Genomic DNA, 22,326 nt, shown 5'->3' with positions numbered 1-22,326 from the left:
TACTAAAATTAAGTTGGAGGTGATTACAACACCTCAAAAATAACCCAACATTGTCACCATTAAATATACATAGGTGGATCACTGAATGCTAAGACTATCAGGGTTATTCACTAAATTATAGACATGTGCAATTCGTTTCGGTCCGAATATGAATTCGGACAAATTTCGGGCAATTCGGACATTCGGGTACTTCCGAATGTCCGAAGTGCCGAATTGCCGAGGTCCCGAAGTTCCGAAATTACCGAATTTCTGAAGTGCCGAAGTGCCAAAGCACAGTATTGCCTAAGTACTAATATACTTACTCAGTGAAAGAAGAAGAATGTTACATTGTAAACAATTTTAAATAAAAAGTATACAAACATAGCCAGGATTCAGCTGTAAGCATTTGCAACACTTACAACAATCAAGTAACATAGATTCATATAAAATGTAAGTTACTTAGCCAGTCATGTAATGCCAGTAATGAATAAGTAGATAACTCCCTAATTCCCACGGTATTAGGGAGCTATCTACTAAAAGGCTGAAAGACCTAAATTGGTCTTTCAGCCAAATTTATTAATACTAAGTAAAGATTACTTAGTATTAGTAAATTATGCCCCTACTCGCTATACCACGAGTAGGGGCATGTCTATTATACAGTGAGCAGCCTGTATTGCAGCCTGCTCACAGTAAAAAAAAATGCTCCCCCCGGCCCCCACCCCTGAGCGGCGGGTGGGGGCCCTAATGTAAAATAATGGGGGGGGACCTATTGTCCTCCCCCCGGGCCCCCACCCCTGAGCAGCGGGTGGGGGCCCTAAATAAGAATAAGGGGGGGCCCTAATGTCCTCCCCCCTGGTCCCCGCCCCTGAGCGGTGGGTGGGGATCCTACAGTAAAATAAGGGGGGGGACCTAATGTCCTCCCCCCTGATCCCCACCCCTGAGCGGCAGGTGGGGGCCCTAAATTGGAATAAGGGGGGGGACCTAATGTCCTCCCCCCTGGCCCCCACCTCTGAGTGGCAGGTGGGGGCTCTAAATTGGAATAAGGGGGGGACCTAGTGTCCTCCCCCCTGGCCCCCACCCCTGAGCGGTGGGTGGTGGCCCTAAAAAAATGTTGTCGTCCCCCAGGTGACTAGGGGTCCCCAAACCCCTAGTCACCCCCTCCCCCTCCAATAAAAATTATCCCCCTACAAGACCTTTAACTAAGTACCTGTAAAAAAATAAAACTTATCATTCAATGTTTTCTTTCTTCTAAAATCTTCTTTTTTCAGCCCCAAAAAAGGCCAAATAAAAAAAACATAATAACCGACGCAATTATATAAAAAAAAAAATCCTTCTTCACCCATGGTGGGCTTCGCGCAGACTGAGCTCTGCAGAGACTGAGCTGAGATCTTATAAAGCCTTGCCCTGCCCTGCAATTAGGCTCAGAGCACTCTGATTGGTGGGTTTAAGCCATCCAATCAGAGTGCTCTGACAGGTAAATGAAGAGACTGACAGGTAAGTCTCTACATTTACCTATCACAGCACTCTGATTGGTTGGTTTGAAATCCACCAATCAGAGTGCTCTGTGTCATTTTACACAGCGTGGGAAAGTTCTTTGGAATTTTCCCACGCTGTGTAATTTGACTCATAACTCTCTGATTGGTGGATTAAGGGGTGAAGCATACAATCCAATTGAGAAAGCCCACCAAAGCGGCGAAACGCGTCTTGGACTCAGAGGAGGACTAAAGTAAGACTTTTTATACTTATATTTTATATTTGTTTTATGCATTTTTGTTTTATTATTAAAGTCCCTATCTACTCCTGATCTTTTTCCGGTTCCTGAAAGGGTAGTGTCACCCTAAAATCTGACACTAAGTGGATATTTTGGAGTCAGTTACTAAACAGGCTCCTAACAAGGTGAGCAGTTCACTCACATATTTTTTTCCACAATCTGTGAAAAACAGTTCCACCTAGATTGTTGTGTTTTCTGTTTTATCTATACTACGGGAAATGAATGCATTAAAGAAGGTCCTCTGGTGCACCTGAAAATCCAGATCCACTCTCTGTTCTGAGCCGATAACGAAAAAGGCTCAGAAAAATGTGAGTTTATGTATACACTCACTCAAATTTAAAGGTTACTTTAAACAATACAGTATTATACTATTATATATTTTTTATCTCTCTCTATATATGTGAGAAAATCCCCCACATTGTACTAAGGGGTAAGTGAAACTTAAATAGCTATGCACCTTGGGACTCTGCATGTTGGGTGGTGGGATTATCACCTAAACTTCTGAGTCCACTTCTTTGTTTTCATTCTGTAATTTCTAGTGGATTTTTGGGGATATCCACTAATGGTGCCATAGCTGCTGATACTGGATTTGACGTTGGTTAGACATCACGAAGCGCCTTAAATACAATGTATCTAAATATTTTTGAAGCGAGCATAGCTGTCTCCTGTTTGGCTATTTTGACCTTACATTTGAAATTCATTTTGATATCTCACTTCATTGAGTTAACGTCACTGACCCTTTATCATTTGTCCGAGTGTTGTGCAACGTGACTGATACTAGACTATATTTATATCCATCTCATTCTGCTGGTGAATTCCATTGTGTGCCAGTGGATATGCTATATCATTTGCCACACATAGCCAGACTAATATGAACATTCTTATCATGCTAAATGTCTTAATACATGTTTGAATGGAAGATTTAAGTCCCTTGAAAGGGACACTGTGCTGGAAGTCATCCACATTTTAGTACCGTATATGCATTTACAAAAATATGCTAAATTAAAAACTATGCTAATATTCAAATCCTTAGGCAAACATTTTTTACAATAATGCACTGATACTTTCTTTTAATATGTGAAAAATTAATGGTGTGATGTGCTTGATACCTAAAATTATCACCTGTTTTTTTTATATGCTGCCATCTAGTGACCTGGGCTAGCGTTGCAGCCATTCTAGTAGAAAATCATTAAAGGGACATGCATCACTTGACAATTATTTTTTTTTTTAACCAGCAAGCATACACTATTTTTCAACAAATGTACAAACCAAAAAAAGGCGAGAGTGACTTGCTTTAAATAAGAAAAGTATGTAATACACGTTTATAAACTTTGTCAGATGCATTGTTAGACATGCCTTTTAGAGTTTCTTCAGCCATCCCTTCCCATCCCTCATACCCACCCAGCTCAGTTTCTGATGAGTCCAGTAATGACAGAAACAGGACATCATTGTGCAGCAGCAGGAGAGAGAATCCTGGCAGTGGTGCTTGCACTGCATGAACCACTCTGATCAGACTCCCTCTCTTCTCCCCCTGCCAAGCTGTTGCAAGGTGTAAATCTGTCAGGCATGCCCAATGCACTTTGCCAGTATTTCTAAGGATAGGTCACTGATTGGTTAGATCAGTGTCTCCCCTGGACTGGGTGTGAAAAGCATAATAAATAACAAAGAGTTAAATGTGAAAAACACATATTTACCTGTTCTTAAGCCTGTAGAATTAGGCAACTTTTGAATGAGACAGTTGTCTCAAATAGACACATGTTTCTTTGCAAGACCACTAAAGACGTCCAGACCATTTAATCTCAATGAAGGGGTCTGGGTGCAGAGGTTCTTTAGTTTTAACCCTGCAATGTAAAATATTGCTGTTTAGTAGTGGGAGAATGCCCTGGTGTCTACCTGAAGCCGCTAGAAGCGCTTCTGCTCTGAGAACCAAGTAAATGTTGCTTCTCCCAGCTAGCCTTCAATAGGAATGCAGCGCAGTGCTGTCACACATGCTTTTAGTCTCCCATGCTCCTCTATAAGGTGCATTGGATTAGACTGTTAGGTGAGTCAGTGCTGGAAAAAGGTAAGTAAAACCCATTTCCCCCCAGTTTTTATTTAGATTTAGGGGGCCCTGAATCTAAATAAAGAGAACATTGTAGTAGATAGCTCCCTAATTCGGTATCCTTATACATGGCAATCCCACATAAGGATATCAAATTAGGAAATAATATGTTAAACTGCTCAAAGATTAAAATTTAGAAAAGCCCTTTTCTTAATTTTGAACTTTCAGAAGTTTAGTAGGTAACTCCCTAATTTGGTATCCTTATGAGGCGCTATCTGTTAAACTGCTAAATGTTCAAACTTGAAAAAAGGGCTTTTCTTAATTTGAATCTTTCAGCTGTTTAGTAGATGGCTCCCTAATTCGGTATCCTTATAAATAGCAATCCAACATAAGGATACCAAATTAAGGAGTTATCTACCAAACAGCTGAAACTGTTTAACTCCTACTACGCTTGGGCAGCAGCAATGGCAAGTTATTTATCAGACCAATTGTATAGGCAAAACAAAAAAACGTTGAAAAAAACTAGACTTGGAGATTTGTTTAGTTCCAAAGTGCAGTATATTAGAATGTGGGCCGACTGGGTGATTATCCGAATTCCCGAACTCCTGGCCTAAATGTAACTGAATCACAAACAAAACCAAAACCAAATTAGGATTTTAATTCGGTATTCAGAATTACACCAAAATAAGAGAAGATTCATAGAAAAGAAGATGATTGATGGCTATGGGACAGCTACTAGATGTTATGACAAATAGAGGTGAAAAAAAGAAGGAGCAATAAAAATCTATAGATATATATATATATATATATATATATTTATTTATTTATTTTTCTCCATATTTCACCACATAATCCCATATTATATAAAAGGTAGGTGGGTGGGAGGCAACTGGAGAAACAAGGGGGAACAAAGAAAGTAAAAGAGGGAATTGATTCATGGACGGATTTAGGGTTGGAGGGAGGTGGCCCACTGTGTAATATAATGGATGGAGGGTGGTGTGCATTGTGGAGATTACCATGGTGGTACGGTACACTGCAGGGAAAAATATTGCAGGTAATAAAATGGAAGGTGGGGCTGCATAAAAAATAGAGAGAGTGCATATCCCCCGCAACTGTACTGTAATGGGCTGGTAGAATAGCATCATTGAACCTGGTGAAAAGAAGAGCAAGTGAGTCCTCTTGTGCAAGTTCAGTTACAGTAAGCCACCAACGAATCGAAGTAGTATATAATATCATATAACATTGTTTATCAACAGCCATATAACAGGCCTTCCAGAAGAGAACTGCTGCTAAAAGGGCTTGGAACATAGAGGATGTTGGATTGGTAATATTATCACTAATTAGATTATTTGGTGGCATAGTGTTACTGCTCTTGTTTGCAGCAACATTCTACTTGAGTTACCTGTCATTACTGCACATGTTAAGGGGTCCTGTCGAGTGTCTTGCGGAAGCAGCTGCATTATGGCCCATCTAACCCACCCCATCCCCGTATTTTATGTATACCTTTGGGAAAAGGCAAGACTGGAAAATTAATGTCTTGCTTTTTTCACTTTTTCTTAAAGGACCACTATAGTGCCAGGAAAACATACTCGTTTTCCTGGCACTATAGTGCCCTGAGGGTGCCCCCACCCTCAGGGACCCCCTCCCGCCGGGCTCTGGGGAGAGAAAAGGGTTAAAACTTACCTTTATTCCAGCGCCGGGCGGGGAGCTCTCCTCCTCCTCTCCGCCTCCGATCCTCCCTTTCAGCTGAATGCGCATGTGCGGCAAGAGCTGCGCACGCATTCAGCCGGTCTCATAGGAAAGCATTTACAATGCTTTCCTATGGACGCTTGCGTCCACTCACTGTGATTTTCACAGTGAGAATCTTGCAAGCGCCTCTAGCGGCTGTCAGTGAGACAGCCACTAGAGGATTTGGAGGCTGAATTAACCCTATTATAAACATAGCAGTTTCTCTGAAACTGCTATGTTTATAAAAAAAAAGGGTTAATCCTAGAGGGACCAGGCACCCAGACCACTTCATTAAGCTGAAGTGGTCTGGGTGCCTAGAGTGGTGCTTTAACCCCTTAAGGACACATGACATGTGTGACATGTCGTGATTCCCTTTTTTTCCAGAAGCTTGGTCCTTAACCTCCCTGGCGGTATTCCCGAGCGTGACTCGGGGTTAATTTTCGCTGCCAGAAGCGGTAACCCCGAGTCACGCTCGGGGTAGATAACAGAGCCCCCAGAGGTAAGATGTACTTACCTCCGCCACGATCCGCTTCGGGAGGACTGCCTCACAGCCCAGGCAGCCCTCCCACGGCAAATCAGGCCCCCGGGGGCCATGTGATCGCTCTCAAAGAGCGATCACATGGCCCTCTATAGCTGGCTGTGGATCTGCCAGCAGGGGGACTGTTTGAAATATCAGACAGTCCCCCTGCTGGTGGGAAGTATAAAAAAAAAAAAAAAAAAGACAAGTGTAAAAATAAATTAAATATATTTTTATATATACCGTATATATAATATGTATATATATTATATATATAATATATATACATATTATATATATGTAACGTCATACAAAGTGTATTTTAATATTAATATAAGTATATATATTAATATTAAAATACACTTAGAATGACGTTACATATATATATAATGTGTATATATATTATATATATAATAGATGTACATATATATATATTATATATAAATACGTATAATTAAAATAATAAATAAATAAAATAATAAAATAAATAAATAAAATATTGAAACAAAATGTAATATAAATTATATATGCATATGTAATTTCATTCTAACTGTATTTTGTTATTAATATATATATATCGGTAACAAAATACACTTAGAATGACATTCTATATATATCTATATATATATAAAATACAAATAACCGCAAATATATATATATAGATAAATACATATAATTACATAAAAGATTACATTAGTATACACGTAGAATTTAAATACCTATAAATGCATATATATTAAAATTCTACATGTATATTTAAATAATTTTTTAACGTAATTATGTGATTTGATTAATTAAAATTTGATTGACATGCCTGACAACACAGGGAGAAAGTGCAGAGAATTTAATTCGCAAGCACTATATTTGACCCTGTAACTTTCCAAAACAACATAAAACCTGTTAATGGGGGGTACTGTTGTACTCGTGAGACATCGCTGATTACAAATATGTGCATTTTTTTGCAGTAAAACCTAACAGTATTATGACATTCACAGTTAAAATGTCAGACGGAAATGCAAATTTAAAAAAAAATCTTATTTTCTCACATTTTTTTTACTTTTATTCATAATAAATTATGTTCCATATATGAATAGTTAATGATAGATTAAAACCCTGTTTCTCCTGAACAAAATGATATATAATAAGTGTGGGTGCATATAATTTGAAAGAGGGGAACTACGGGTGAACAGACACATAGCGCAAATTCCAGTTTTTGTTTACGTTTTGTTTTGATCAGAACGTGCGCTATTGACTCCGTCCTGAAGGGGTTAACTTCTCCTTGCGATCCAGCGATGTCCCCGCGCTGTGATTGCCGGTGAGAGCCCCGGCGGATGCCTCCATCTGACTTCCTGGTTCCGTCTCTGTGAGCCGCAGAGGCGCATGGGGGCGGAAGTGGGCGGGTAATTCAAATGCAAAAAAATGGTACCGCTTTTGGTATAAAATTCCTGACATAATCATACCGCCAGGGAGGTTAAGGGGTTAAGTAAGTAACATTGACGTCAGAGGTATTATCAGAGAACAATGTTCAACACATGCCTATGACACTTCAATGCTCGTGCTCAAGAATTTCTGTAAAAATTCCCAAATTCTTATGCTTCAATTGACCGATTTTCTATTCTACTGTCGCACATGCAAAATTCGCACATGCATTCATGATATGGAAGAAAGGAGAAGGTTAAGTAAATCTTCCCTCTTGCAGTCCATCCCTCCTCCGTCTCATAAATCAGACATGATGTCACCTAGGTGAAACTTTGGAAATACCGGTACATTTCAAACTCTCAATGTGGCAAATCTGCTTTAACAAAACTAGTGATCAGACATGTGATTGTTTGCTGTTCTATAAACTGAATTAACTTTATATGTTGTTCATACACCACTATATTCTACATTTTAACAGTATGTGGCATAGGAGGACCCACCAAATCATTAGCAAAAATAGTAGGAGGAACAAATGCTTCTCCAGGTGCCTGGCCTTGGCAAGCCAGTTTACATTTGGGTGGAATTCATTCATGTGGAGCCTCTCTGATCAGTGATACCTGGCTTGTTACTGCTGCTCACTGCTTTGATTGGTAAGTAGATATCATATTTCTAGCAACAGAGTAAATATTTCTGTAAATATTAATATTTCTGTGAATCTTAAAGGGACTCTCCAGTGCCAGGAAAACAAACCCGTTTTCCTGGCACTGCAGAACCCTGTAGTGCCCCTCCCTCCCACCCCCCGATGTCCCTCGGCGCTGGATCAGGCTCCACCCACTCTCCTCAATGGCCGCGCATGCGCATTAGACTTCCCCATAGGAAAGCATTATTTAATGCTTAACTATGGGGATTCTGGCAACGCTGGAGGTCCTCATGCATAGCGTGAGGATGTCCAGCGTCGTTTAAAACACTTTTCGTGTTCTAAGAACCCGGAACTCCCTCTAGTAGCTGTCTGATTGGCTGGCCAATTTTTGGGTAATGGCGGCGGTGCACACGGGTTAGGAACCGCAGGCTGAGTCTGCCGGGTGGCTCTAAGTGCATGGGCCTTCAGGGACCCAGTTGTGTGCTGCGATGCTTTAATAGTGTGACCGAACCCCTATGTTAGTGCAGCCAGAACTGGGAGTAAGTAACAGCTTGTAATTAGTTCATCCCAGCACACACCGAGCAAGCCACACAGGAGAGGGGGGCTGGGTGGACCGGGAGAGTAGCAGGCCACTAACTTCCACTAGACCAAGCCAGCTAAAAGGTAGGAAACAGACATGTATGTGTTTTTGTGTATCTGTATGTATCTATAGTGTGTGTATATGTATGGGTATGTATCTGTATGTATGTGAGTCAGTGTATGTATCTGTGTATCTGCATGTGTGTCAGTGTATCTGTATGTCTGTGTATCTGCATGTGTGTCAGCGTGTGTATCTGTATGTCTGTGTGTCAGGGTATGTGTCTGTGTGTCCCTGAATGCAGGGCCGCCATCAGGGGGTGGCAACCATGACGGTTGTCACGGGCCTGGTGGCCCGGCCGCCCGTGCCCCAAGTGTATCACTGGAACTGCCGCCGGTGCATCTGCACCGAGGCCCACACGCTGATGGGGCCCATCAGGTGGCCCAAGCATTTAGGGTCACCCAATGGGCCCTATTATATTCAGGGGCCCGGTCAGCGCTGTAATAGCACGACCGGGCCCCTTTAAAAAAAAATGCAGCCGGAAAGCAAGTGCTGCTGGGAGGAAGTGACGTTCGGTCACTTCCTCCCAGTTTACTCTGCGCGGGAAGGAGGAGAGAGGCCACGAGGAGAGGCAGCCGACTCACATCATTCCCAGCCACCCTCCTGCGACAAAATGGTAAGGAAGAGGAGGGTGGCTGAAAATGACGTGTGTGTATATATGTATGAATGCTTATGTATGTATGTATGCCAGTGTGTGTGTGTATGTATGTATATATATATATATATGTATATATGTATATATCAGTATGCAGTATGTATGTCTGCATGTATATGTGTGTGTGTGTGTGTGTGTCAGTATCTCCCTATGCATGTGTGTATGTCTGTTTCAGTATTTGTATCTGTTAGTGTGTGTGTATTCCTGTGGGTAGGATTTGGAGGCGGGCCCTGTGGGCGGGCTTGAAGGGAGGCCCAGACCTCGAGCTGTGTTCAGGGCCCCAAAAATTTCTGATGGCGGCCCTGCCTGAATGTATCTGTGTATGTGTCTGCGTGTTCGTGTATGTGTCTGTCTGCCACTATATGTATCTGTGTGTCAGTGTGTGTATCTGTATTTCAGTGTGTGTATGTGTATCTGCATGTGTGTCAGTGTAGTTGTGTGTCAGTCTGTCTGTGTGTGTATCTGTATGTTTGTTGGTGTGTGTATCTGTGTGTCAGTGTGTGTATCTGTGTTTCTGTAAGTGTGTCTGGGTATGGTCAGTGTATGTATTTGTGTCTGTGTGTCTGGGTATTTATCAGTGTGTCACTGTGTATATGTGTGTGTATATCTCTTTGTATCTGCATGTGTGTCAGAGTGTGTGTGGCAGACCGCCAGTATATCCGCGCTATGGACTCCCTTTCCCAAAGTAATGTAGCTCTATTAATCATGAAAGTAAATATCGCTGGTATCGCCTTTCCCCCCATACATTAGTCAAGACTGTATGGTAGGAGTAGATCTGTTTATTTCAGGCAAGCACTCTCAATTTATACCTACAGTAAACTCCTCCCTGTGCCTGAGAGATAATTAAGTCAGGAAAAATGGAAATTTTTCAACACCCCCCAAACAAAATCCAAAAAAATCCATGGAAACCCCTTAAGAGTCACATCCCCAGATAGCCCTGATCTGAGTGCCTAACATATCCAAAAAGCACTCAGATCAGTTCAGTGGTTTGGAATTGCCAACGATGGGTGAGTGTGGGTATCTGTGTGTCGTGTTTATATGTGTTTGCCAGTGTCTGTATATCTGCATGTGTGTCAGTGTATGTATCTGTGTTTAACCGTATCTGCATGTGTCAGTGTATTTATCTTTGTGTCAGTGTATGTACCTATATGTCAGGGTGTGTGTCTGTGTAACTATATGTGTGTGTGTCTGTGTATCTGCATGTGTGACAATTTGTGTGCCTGGGGCAGAGGAGAGAGGCAAGGAGAGCCTGGGGAAAAGGAGAAGAGGAGAAGCAGGGGGAGCCTAGGACAGAGAAAAAGGGGAGATGGGACATAGAAAAACTTATACATTTGAAATAAATACAACTATATTCATTACAAACATTTTGCTAATACGAGGGGTACAATTTATGGAAATGTGCTCCCGAGGGGTACTCGTTGGGAACCACTGCTCTAAAGGAACACTTCAAAACCCCAAAGCACTTCAATTTGCCAGTGGTCACGGTGCTCTGAGTGTTTGTTTAACCCCTTAAGGACCAAACTTCTGGATTTAAAGGGAATCATGACATGTCACACATGTCATGTGTCCTTAAGGGGTTAAATTGCTGTATATTATGCTACATGTGTTGATATTACAAATGTAACTAATTAATTTTGAAAATCAAGTAAAAATTTTTTATAAGATTTAATATTAACTATTCACACATCCAAAAATCAAAATCCAAAAATATATATGAAATTAACCATGAAAAGTAAAGTAAAAGTGGAAATGTTTTTATTTTCTTTCTATAGGAACACTGATGTGAATGCATGGACAGTTGTCTTGGGAACCATTAATTTAACCTCAGGATCTGGGTTAAAGCTTGAAAAAATTATTATTTATGAAAATTATACCAGTACAACACATGCAAATGATATTGCATTAATTAAACTTTCCACTCCGGTCAACTTTACGCAGTATATTCGGCCAGTATGTCTGCCTGACAAGTCTAATATTTTTGCAGACAGTAGCTCCTGTTATGTCACTGGATGGGGACAACTTAAAGAAGAAGGTAATTTCAATCATAAATATTCTGAATATCCATTGTAAGCAGATTGATTTTATTGTATATGGAGGGCAAATAATAAGTTATTAAACCATATACATTTACATATGACAACAATGATGTGTCTTATTTTGTTTGTGTTCTTTCGTTAAGACACTGAAATTAGAGTTTACAAAAGTTGATCAACTATCTTTATCCAAGTTCGTTAGTATCACTATAACTACAGTATGTGAGTCATATGTGATATATTTTGGTGACCCTGTAAGCCATATTTATAGAAATTAAATTTTGATAATGTTCATTTAACTTTTTTGTCACAAGGTAAAATAAATACTACCGTAAAGGGCTACTCCAACCACCATGACCACTTCTGCTCTTTGAAATGGTCATGATGGAGTCTGGATGTGCAGTGTTTCTCCCTTCACCGGCTCAGAATGTGCACATGCGCTGCATGCCTGTAAAATGGTCCAACCAAAGGATTCTCTAAACGAAGCCTTTGATTGGACATCAGCACTACTTCCGTGATGTCAGAAGTCAAAGTAAACTTTATTTTAAAATGATTTTTTTTCCGTTTTTATGTTGGAGACCTGCACAAGAATGCCAATAGAACATTGTTCTTATAACAACAAAAAAGCGTTGGAGAAACCCTTTAAAGGGACACTCCTAACCCCTAATGTTTATAAGTGCCTTAATTGTAAAGAGTGTGTCCTTTTTTTCCCCATTTTAAAAAAGTGCGTGTTTCAATAGAGAGTAGCACTTTTATACATGAACCTTGTTACACCCCCTGACTGTCAATTGGACAACCTGTCCTGTTATTTCCTGGTTTGGTTAGCTCAGTGGAGCTAAACTCAAGAGCCAGGCAATTATTTAGAACACCTGCCTTGCAAAGACTTCTCATTGAACTGCAGTGGGTTAACTGTAGCCCATGGAACAGCGCAGTCAGGGGAGTGGGCCTTGACAGAGCCAGGAGTAGGCAGGGGAGTAACCAGTTAAAGGGGTGTGGTTATTGGTAAATGGGGGTTGGACTATAGGAGTATATTAAGCGGCCATTTTATGACCAAGGGACATTTTAACTAAACTGACACTTACCTGGTAATTGTTTTTGGCAGGTCTGTGTTGGTTTTTTCTTTTGTCTTGCAGATCATGGCATCAATGGAAGAAATCCTGGAGGGAGTGAGAGCTGCTGTGCGGGATAGAGGACTGGCCTGGCTTCACGAGCAACTGGGGGCTCAGGGTCCCCCCCCTACAACCCCTGCGGCGGCTGCACGGCGTTCCATGAGGAGGGCGAGACCGCCCCAGCGGCTGAGCCCGGGCATGGAGCCTGAAGTCGGCAGACGGAGGAGCCCGTCAGCGGAGTCTGTTGGGGCCCTGGATGAGGTAGCGGGCCCCAGCGGAGTGGATGTACCACGGCCGGCACCGTCGGTCCGACGCGGTGCTGGCCGGGCGCGGGCAGCAGCTAGGCCGAGGCCTACCACGCGGTGTGCGCCCCGCCGGGAGGCGGCAGGCGGGACGGTTGCGGCTGGAGCCAGGACCCAGAGCAGATCGGATGGTGGAAGCAGTGAGCGGTTGCGGCCCGGTGAGTCAGGGAATGGCGCTGGGGCTGGGCAGCGGGCGGGGGGCAGAGCGGAGGCCTCTAGTGATCAGGCGGTCCCCCTGATGGCAGGGGGAGCCCCTGGGCAAGGGGACACATCGGGGGCGGCCTCTAGTGGGGCCAGGTTCAGCACAAGGGACGCAGACGGCGGGTCCGCTCAGCCAGGTACATTGGGGCCGGCAGGGCCCGCGGCTTTAGCAGACAGAAAACGCCAGGATAGACAGGCGGAATCCCCAGTTCGCAAGGCGGCCCAAAAGGGGCCAGGTTCAGCAGGTCGGGATAGCTCCCAGGACTCAGCTCAGGGCATGGAGACAGGACGGGCTGGGAGAGAGCGGGAGGGCCGCAGGGGCGGCTCCCGGGGACCGAGGGGTCTCTCGCGGAGCCCTAGGCCGCATCGCAGCAGGGAGCAGCACGGCGTCAGTGCCAGGCATGACAGGAGGCAGGCTGACGGGTGGAGGGGTAGAGAGAGGAGCAGGTCTGCAAGCAGGTTTAGCAGAAGGAGATCGGCCTCAAGGGACCGGAGGTGGAGGCAGCGGCGCAGTGCGTCTGGGTCCTCAGGCAGGAGCTCGCCAGGTCAGCGGCGCAGTGCTTACGGCCGGGAGGGCCAGGCAGGGAGTCGGGATATGGTGCGGAACTACAGGCATGAACATAAGGAGGTTGGGCGGGTATGTGATCATGTGAACACACTACCCAGGTGTCGTTCTCCTTGCAGGTCTCGCAGCACTACACCCGCGGTCCTGAGGCAGGGCCAGGCTGACGGGAGTCGGCGCCAATTGGATGCTCCGGAGCCAAGCATGGCGGACGGACGGGAAACGAACCCACAGCCTTCTGCGGCTTCGGGCTCAGGCGGTGAGTCAACTGTTACACCACACGCAGGAACACTATTGAATTGCTTAAAATCTTTCTTAGATTCATGGGCGGGTGGGGAAATGGCTTCACCTCAGTTTGGGAGAGTGTGGACGTGTGAGAAAGGCCAGGGGTTACAAGGTAGGGCCGTGGGCCCAACGCTGGATAGCGAAGTGGGGTTATCTGTGTCTGAAACTAGTAAGGAGTCGGGGGACAAGGTAGGTATTGGGGGCGAAATTACCGACGCTGCGCGGCAAAACGTGCACGTGTCTTTTTCGGGCCCATTAGGTTGTCATCTGAAAATGGACATCAAGGAGAAAATTTGGAAGGGTGAGTTTGTGGAGGTTTTTTCCTTGCTCCCGCTGGAGGAGTTCTTAGACATGAAGGAGGAGGACAAGAAGGACGCAAAGAAGGAGGAGGAGGAGAAAAAGCGTAGGTATCGGAAGATTCCTAAAACGTTTGGGAACTGGCTGCGGGCCTTCTGTATCCTGGCCAGCGTGATAGGGGAAAAGTCGCCGGACAAATGCTCCCAATTGTTTTGCTACCTAGATGGGATTGGGGAAGCGTATCGGACCTATGGCGGGGTCGCCTGGTGGCGGTACGACGAGCAGTTTCGCCAGAGGTTAGCGGCGAATCCCAGCATGCGGTGGGATCAAATGGACCTTCCCCTCTGGATGCGGCTCATGATGGGGCAAAAGGCTGCGCCCTTTCAAGGGACGGCCGGTGCGGCCCCTGGGGGACCTGCATCGGCCGGGCAAAAGAAAGGCTTCTGTTGGCTCTTTAACGAGGGCCAATGTAAGTGGGGTGCGTCGTGCCGGTTTAAGCACGAGTGCTCAGGTTGTGGGGGTGCACACGGAGCCAGCCGGTGTTTTAAGCGAGGTAAGTCTGCACCAGGAGCGGGAGCCGTTGGAGCGGCGGCCCCCTCCGCTGCCGCGGGGGGCAACCCCGGTGAAAGTAGGCGAGATGCTGCCGTGGCTAAAACAGTACGGTAACCGTCAGGACGCGGAATTCTTATGGCACGGCTTTACGGAGGGTTTTTCAATACCGTTTCAGAGTAGGGATGTGGGGAGGTTATGCAGTAATCTCAAGTCGGTGGGTGAACACCCGGGAGTTGTGAGGGACAAGTTGCTGAAGGAGGTGCAACTGGGTAGGATGGCTGGGCCGTTCGAGGCTCCGCCGCTGCCTGACTTGAGGGTATCCCCGCTGGGGGTAGTCCCCAAGAAGGAGGCGGGTAAGTTTAGGTTGATTCATCATTTATCATTCCCGAAAGGGGCGTCAGTAAATGATGATATCGATGAGGCCCTGTGCTCCGTATCGTATGCATCATTCGACCATGCTGTCGAGTTGGTTCGGAGAGCAGGGCGAGGGGCTTTGATGGCGAAGGTGGATGTGGAGGCAGCATTCCGGCTCCTTCCTATCCACCCAGACTGTCACCATTTGTTAGGGTGCCTTTTTGAGGGTAAGTTTTTCGTGGACCTGTGCCTACCCATGGGTTGCTCCATTTCATGTGCGTATTTTGAAAAGTTTAGCACGTTCCTGGAGTGGGTAGTGCGCAGGGAATCGGGCGGGGGTACGGTGGTCCATTACTTGGACGACTTTCTGTGTGTGGGCCCGGCTGGGTCCGACAGATGTGCCCAAATACTGCGGGTGTTCCAGAGGTTAGCCCAACAGTTTGGGATTCCTCTGGCCGAGGACAAGACAGTGGGCCCGACCGAGTGTCTGAGTTTTTTAGGGCTGGAAATCGACTCGGTCGTGGGGGAATGTAGGCTGCCGGAGGAGAAGTTGAGGGTGCTCCGCCAGCAGGTGCACGCGATAAAGGGCGCTAGGAAAGTTACGCTGCGGGGACTGCAGTCCTTGCTCGGCAGCCTTAATTTCGCTTGTAAGGTGATCCCTATGGGAAGAGTTTTTTGTAGATTGCTGGCTAGGGCTACCTGCGGGGTCCGTCTGCCGAGTCATTACATCAGGGTGTCGGTTGGTATGAGAGAGGACTTGGACATATGGGACCGCTTCCTCACTGAGTTTAACGGACGGGTGTTTTTCAGGGATGTGATGAAGGCATCTGGCGAAGCCGGGCTGTTTACGGACGCCTCGGGGAGCGTTGGCTTTGGGGCTTACCTTGGGGGCAAGTGGTGTGCCGAGGTTTGGCCTGAGGCTTGGTCCGAGAGCCCCTTGATTCGGAACCTCGCCTTTTTGGAGCTTTTTCCAGTTGTGGTAGCGGTGTCACTATGGGGCGAGGAGCTCAGGGACAAGAAAGTTATCTTCCACTCTGATAATATGGCAGTGGTACAGGTAATTAACAGTCTATCGGCTTCGTCCCTGCCAGTGGTTAGGTTGTTGCGGCAGCTAGTGCTCTTGTGTATGTCTTGGAACATTGTCTTCCGGGCACGGCACGTGCCGGGCCTGCTGAATGTGGTCGCTGACGCTCTGTCTCGTTCACAGTGGGTGCGGTTCCGGGAAGCAGCGCCGGACGCACAAGCGACAGGGCAAGCATGCCCGGAGGAGATGTGGCGGCTCGGGACGTTGTGCTTGGGCGATACATAAGGAGCTCACTGGCGCCGGGGACTTGGACCGCTTATACTAAGGTTTGGTGTGAATGGGAGGAAATGTTGTCCCAGGCGGGAGCAGGCGATTCTGCAGCTGGTAGGTTGGACACGCTGTTGTGGCTTCTTTGCAGGTTGGTGGCAGGTGGGTCATCCCCTTCTAGGGTGGAACGCTACATGTCTGCGTTAGCCTTCCTGTTCAAGTTTAACGGGTGGGAAGACCTGACCAAACATTTCTTGGTAAAGCAAACTTTGAAGGGTTTCAAGAAGGGCAGGAGGTCTGTGGATACGAGGAGGCCTGTGTCCTTTGCCACCCTTCAAGGGTTGGTGGGGTTGTTGAACGAAGTGTGTAGTTCGGCATTTGAAGTAACTTTGTTCTCTTTGGCTTTCGTGTGGGCTTTCTTTGGGGCTTTTCGTATTGGCGAATTGGTGAGCGCCAATAGGTCGGGGGCATCGGGCCTCCGGTATGAGGATGTGGCTATAGAACAGGACAAGGTCGTGATTTGGCTCCGGCGCTCGAAGACGGACGTCTTCGGAAAAGGTAAGAATGTTGTCCTGTCCTCTCTACCAGGGTCCCCGGTGTGCCCGGTTGCGTGTGGGGACGTGTTTTTACGGGTTCGCCCGCAGGTTGGTGGTTGCTTCCTGATTCATGAGGATGGGAAGGCGCTGTCGCGCTTTCAGTTCTTGCGAGTCTTCCGCATGGGGTTGACGAGATTGGGCTTGCAGCCCGGACAATTTGGTACGCACTCCTTCCGTATCGGGGCTGCGACTGAGGCGGCGCGGCTCGGGCTGGGGGAGGAGCGGATAAAGCAGATTGGGAGATGGGAATCCATCAGGTTCCGTGCATATGTAAGGCCGGAAAGGTTGGTGTGAATGGAATGTTGTGGATGTGGGAAAAGGGTGCTCTGCCGGTTAACTGAATTTGTTTCCTTTCAGGCTTGGTCGCTTGGCTGGTGGGTCACTCGTTTGTCTACTGGGCGGAGAAGAGGGCCGCAGTTCGGAGACAAGGCACACAACTGGGTTTTCTTCTGGACACAGTGGACCTTCGGTGGTTTGGTTTTAGGGGTTTCAGCTGGCAGAGTATAAGTGGTGAAATTTTTGGGATGTTGTCCAAGGGGTTTGCCCCGGATATACTGTTGATTCACGGTGGGGGCAATGACTTAGGTTTGGTCCCCCAGAAGGTGTTGGTCAGGAGAATGAAGAGGGACCTGGACAGGGTGAGGGCTCTGGTCCCAGGAGTTACAATAGTTTGGTCTGAAATGGTGCCGCGGTTGAACTGGAGGCATGCCAGGGACCCGGCGGCTGTGGCACGTTGCCGTGGTAAAGTAAATAAGGCCATGTCTGTCTTTATTAGGAGACTAGGGGGGGTCCCAGTGAGGCACTTTGAATTGGAGGGCGGGTTGCCCGGTTATTTTAGGCGGGATGGTGTGCACCTGTCTGATGTGGGGTGTGATCTACTAAACTTAGGATTCCAGGAGGGTATTTCCAAAGCCCTATTTATGTGTGGTGGGGGTCGCTCGAGACATTAAGGGGTCAAGTCTCTTGCTATGGCGGGATAGGGCTTGGGTAATTGGAAGGTAGGAGGAGTATAAATTGGTTAGGCTGGATTAAACTGGAGTGTGAAATGGTTTGTGGGTTCGAGCTCATCGGTGGCTCCGAACCAGGTGGTGTAGGGGGGTCTCGGTACACCCCTACAGTTTAAAAAGTTATGGATATGGGGCCTCTTTGGTAGGCCATATGTTATGTGTTAATTGGTTATTTATAATGTTATTTATTGTTATTGGCGGGGTCATTGCCGGGGGTAATTTATGTACGGTGGGGGGTGGAGGTATATTTACTTTTGTGGCAATGACCCCAATTTGTTACCTTGTTTATAATAATAAATAAAGCTGTGGACTTTTTTATTCCAACAGAAATACGGTGTCTGTAAGTTATTGGGGGGTTTGGGGTAAACAGCGCACCTGCCGAATAATCGACTGTGCGCATGTCATGTAGCCCATGGAACAGCGCAGTCAGGGGAGTGGGCCTTGACAGAGCCAGGAGTAGGCAGGGGAGTAACCAGTTAAAGGGGTGTGGTTATTGGTAAATGGGGGTTGGACTATAGGAGTATATTAAGCGGCCATTTTATGACCAAGGGACATTTTAACTAAACTGACACTTACCTGGTAATTGTCCCTCCCACCCTCCCTATTGTTTTGGAGTTCCCGTTTGGTCACAGCGGCGGGATAGGGCTTGGGTAATTGGAAGGTAGGAGGAGTATAAATTGGTTAGGCTGGATTAAACTGGAGTGTGAAATGGTTTGTGGGTTCGAGCTCATCGGTGGCTCCGAACCAGGTGGTGTAGGGGGGTCTCGGTACACCCCTACAGTTTAAAAAGTTATGGATATGGGGCCTCTTTGGTAGGCCATATGTTATGTGTTAATTGGTTATTTATAATGTTATTTATTGTTATTGGCGGGGTCATTGCCGGGGGTAATTTATGTACGGTGGGGGGTGGAGGTATATTTACTTTTGTGGCAATGACCCCAATTTGTTACCTTGTTTATAATAATAAATAAAGCTGTGGACTTTTTTATTCCAACAGAAATACGGTGTCTGTAAGTTATTGGGGGGTTTGGGGTAAACAGCGCACCTGCCGAATAATCGACTGTGCGCATGTCATGTGATCGGACAGCCACAGAACGTCAGGGCAGAGCTTGCAGAGGCTTTAAAATACTTTGAACACTTAACACTCACTATGGTAAAACAAGTATAGTTTGAATGAATAGTTCAGACATGTCTAATGAATGTATAAATGTATTTTACTTCCCCCTCTTGCCACACATATTTTAGGGGGTAATAATCTATTGCTGTCCACATATATAAAAAGTTATAAACATATACTAATCTTTTTACTTTCTGTAAAATTATTGTTAAATAAGAGCTAAGGCACTTATTAAACATGTGTTCTGTTATTGTTTTTAAGGAACATTTTCTTCAGTGCTACAGCAAGCTGAAGTGAAGATCATTAGTACTGCACAATGTAGTAGTGCAGCGATGTATGGGAGTTATATAGGTCCATCAATGATATGTGCTGGATATGTCACTGGAGGCATCGACACCTGTCAGGTAAATCTTTTTTCTTTAATTTAATTATGTTTTCTTAAACATTAGTTTCATTTTCACTGGTACTAGGGAGTTGCTAAGGAGAACTAATAGTGGCTGGAGCCAGGGCCAGATTAACAATAGGGGCTGATGGAGCTGCAGCTTTTTTTTTCTCTGTAACACTGTGGCATGTTCCTTTTCTTTTACACTCACTACATACACATTTTCTCTGTCCCAAACTGTATACCAGGAGCTTCTTCTGCCTGCTAGTAAGAAGGTTAGGAGAGGAGTGGACCAGCGAGTGCTAGGAGACAGACCTTAGAAAGCACAGAGCTAGTGCATCATTAGACAAATTTATGCCAAGCTCATGGTGCTGTCTGCATAGTATATCCTTAGTTGGCCAGCCTGCATGATTGCCATGCAGCTTGACATGCATTAATGCTAGGCTGACCTTCCAATTCTTTGGGCAGACTGGCCCCCTTTTTGGGCATGTTCGTCCCTTTGGGCGGTTCTGATTACGTGATTCGCGTCAATGGCCCACCCTTTTACGCCGCCTACTGACGTTTTGCTTCACCGGACACTACTGGAAGGGGGTACAGATTTACTTGAAAGATGAAAGTGAGAGAAAAAAAAAACTTTTTTTGGCACCATTCATTGTTTTTTTTGTTTTTTTTTTATGTTGTTTTTATTGTTTTTTCATTGCAGAACAATAGATACACAATGACATACATGCAATGGTATACAATAGTAAGCGCGATCTCCTTGTATGTTCGTATGCGTATATGGCTCTCTTTGAGTTGAAATATAGCTAAATCAGGTAGCGAATGTGTGAGTAGGTCATTCTTCCCATACGTAATTCTTAGTGAGCTGAGATACCTCTCATCATTGAGGGGTGCCGCTGCCCTATCTCCTCTATCTCTTGTCTTCGTTAGGCTATCGGGGTTACCCCATTGTGTGCATCGTCTGGACAGTATTTCATCCTACTGGTAACGTCTGGGTCAGAGCAGTCGTTGGTACACCCCACTGGGTTGTGTACTCTTACATTCAGTGTGTCTTTTCGGTGTGTTGTGTCCTAGGATGTGCGGAATATGTACGTTAGGTCGTTGTGTGCGGGCACCTACTGTCACTTATGTTGTTATAATGTGTCTAAAGTAGGTAGCCTTCTGGTGTTCCCGGCTCATTGTCTAGCCGGATAGATTTTCACCGGGTACTTCAGCCAGGGTTAGCTAGTACTCTTGCTACTTTATCCAAGGTAGAGTTACCTATTACGGGTTTTCTAAATGAAGGGGTGTTCGTAGCGACCCAGGCTAGTCCGTTGCCTGCCGTTGTTCTTTCATACCCCGTTTGTGTTGGTCGCCCTGTTCCGTATCCCGTTCGTCCTCCCGGTGCCCCCAGGTCCTTTTTTAGTGGACCTGCTCCACTGCTTTGGAGCGGGTGTCTAAGTATGTGGGCTATGGGGTTCGGGTTCTCTGAGGGTGTTGATCACTAGCTCCGTGTTGGCAGCTAGCTCCTCCGTGAGTTAGTGTGTGCCCCCGCTGTACCGTCCATTCGTCAACCTTGTGCCTCCCCCTCCCATGGCCTCCTCTCCCCTTATTGGTAGCGTATGTTTGGGGTTCGGGTATCTATGTCAGTGCGTCTGGGGTTCAGGCCATGTTGCGTGGTCTTAGGTGTCCGTGTGTTAGGTGGCCCTGTGGGGTGGTTGGTCAGGTATCGTGTGCTCTGGGGGTACCCTGGTGTCGTGTGTCTCGTATTTTAGGGCATATGCAAGCTCCCAGTCTCCTCCCTTAAGTTCAGCTGTATGTGTGTATAGTTTGTTACTTGTCGGGTCATGGTGGAGTGTCTGTGTCCTTTTTCCCTGTGTCCAGTTTACATATCTCGCCCGGATGTCCCCCCCCCCCCGGCCCCAGCCCGGCCAGGTCCGGGCATCCATTTGCGTGCATGTGTTATTTAACAGTTCACCTGCCACAACAGCTGGTGTCTACGTTTGTTTTTGTTTTTTGTAAATATGATTTTTATTTCCTGTATTTTGGGGAAGAAAGATATGTATCAAGTAGACTCACAGGTCTATGCATTTGCATTCAACGTATAGAAGTCAAACATAAAGCGGGCGCGCAGGCCCAACAACATTGTCGGACTCGCAGGTCCCATGTCAACACTAATGCAAAACCTATGTGGGTGTACCCCCCGGCCCCCCTCCCAACTCATTTCCAGGGATCCCGTGTTCCCTTGCCATATGAAGTTGAGTAATCTCCCTTAGCTAATCTGTTGTCCCCTTAGGCAGGGCATGATCTCTCCATTTGTCTGCCTCTGAACTGTCTAGTGCGCACCCTGCTATCACCCCCCCGGTGTTCAGGTTGGCGTGAGTGTGTTGTCTGTGTGCATGGGAGGGGTGAGTACTATTCGGTCGATACGTGGTCTTGTAGGGTCATGTCCGTTGAGGACCTCTGTTATCAACAGACTATGGCGATGGAGTCCTGCTTTGGAGGGAGATATAAGCAATGGGGAGTGTGTTCCCAACGCCTGTAAATCTGCGTGACAGCCAGGCGGTGTCACTCGTTTTAATCTACGAGATGAGAGGGGGGGGTAAGGAAAGTATAAGGAAGGAGGAGGAGGGTCTGTCCGTTGTCTATGTGGCTATCCAGCCAGTGTATTTCCCTGTCATTAGTTATGTAGCAACGTCAGGAAGTCCTGTTTCGTCGTGGTCAGTATCTAGTGGGTCCAGATGTCTAAGAAGGTCTGATGTTGCTTTTCAGTCGCTAACATGGCGAGCTCTTCCACCGCTCGTAGTTCTTCCATGTGGGTGAACCATTTGAGTATAGAGGGGGTCTCGTTTTTTTTCCAGTATTGTGGTAT

The 22,326-nt window shown here is 46.0% G+C and overlaps 1 protein-coding gene across 1 annotated transcript in view; it reads left to right on the top strand.

Moving 5' to 3' along the window:
- Nucleotides 1-22,326, top strand: part of LOC134565702 (transmembrane protease serine 11G-like) — a 152,664-nt gene that overhangs the window by 123,858 nt on the left and 6,480 nt on the right. The window contains exons 8-11 of the mRNA XM_063425340.1: nucleotides 4,985-5,004; nucleotides 7,898-8,105; nucleotides 11,160-11,419; nucleotides 19,355-19,497. Coding sequence (XP_063281410.1) covers nucleotides 4,985-5,004; nucleotides 7,898-8,105; nucleotides 11,160-11,419; nucleotides 19,355-19,497 — 631 coding nt within the window. The remainder of the gene's footprint in view (nucleotides 1-4,984; nucleotides 5,005-7,897; nucleotides 8,106-11,159; nucleotides 11,420-19,354; nucleotides 19,498-22,326) is intronic.

Source organism: Pelobates fuscus, chromosome 6 (assembly GCF_036172605.1).
Source record: "Pelobates fuscus isolate aPelFus1 chromosome 6, aPelFus1.pri, whole genome shotgun sequence".
In the NCBI taxonomy this organism is placed as follows: Eukaryota; Metazoa; Chordata; class Amphibia; order Anura; family Pelobatidae; genus Pelobates; species Pelobates fuscus.
Note: the sequence above shows the minus strand (reverse complement) of the source record. Positions and strands in the feature narration are given on the sequence as shown.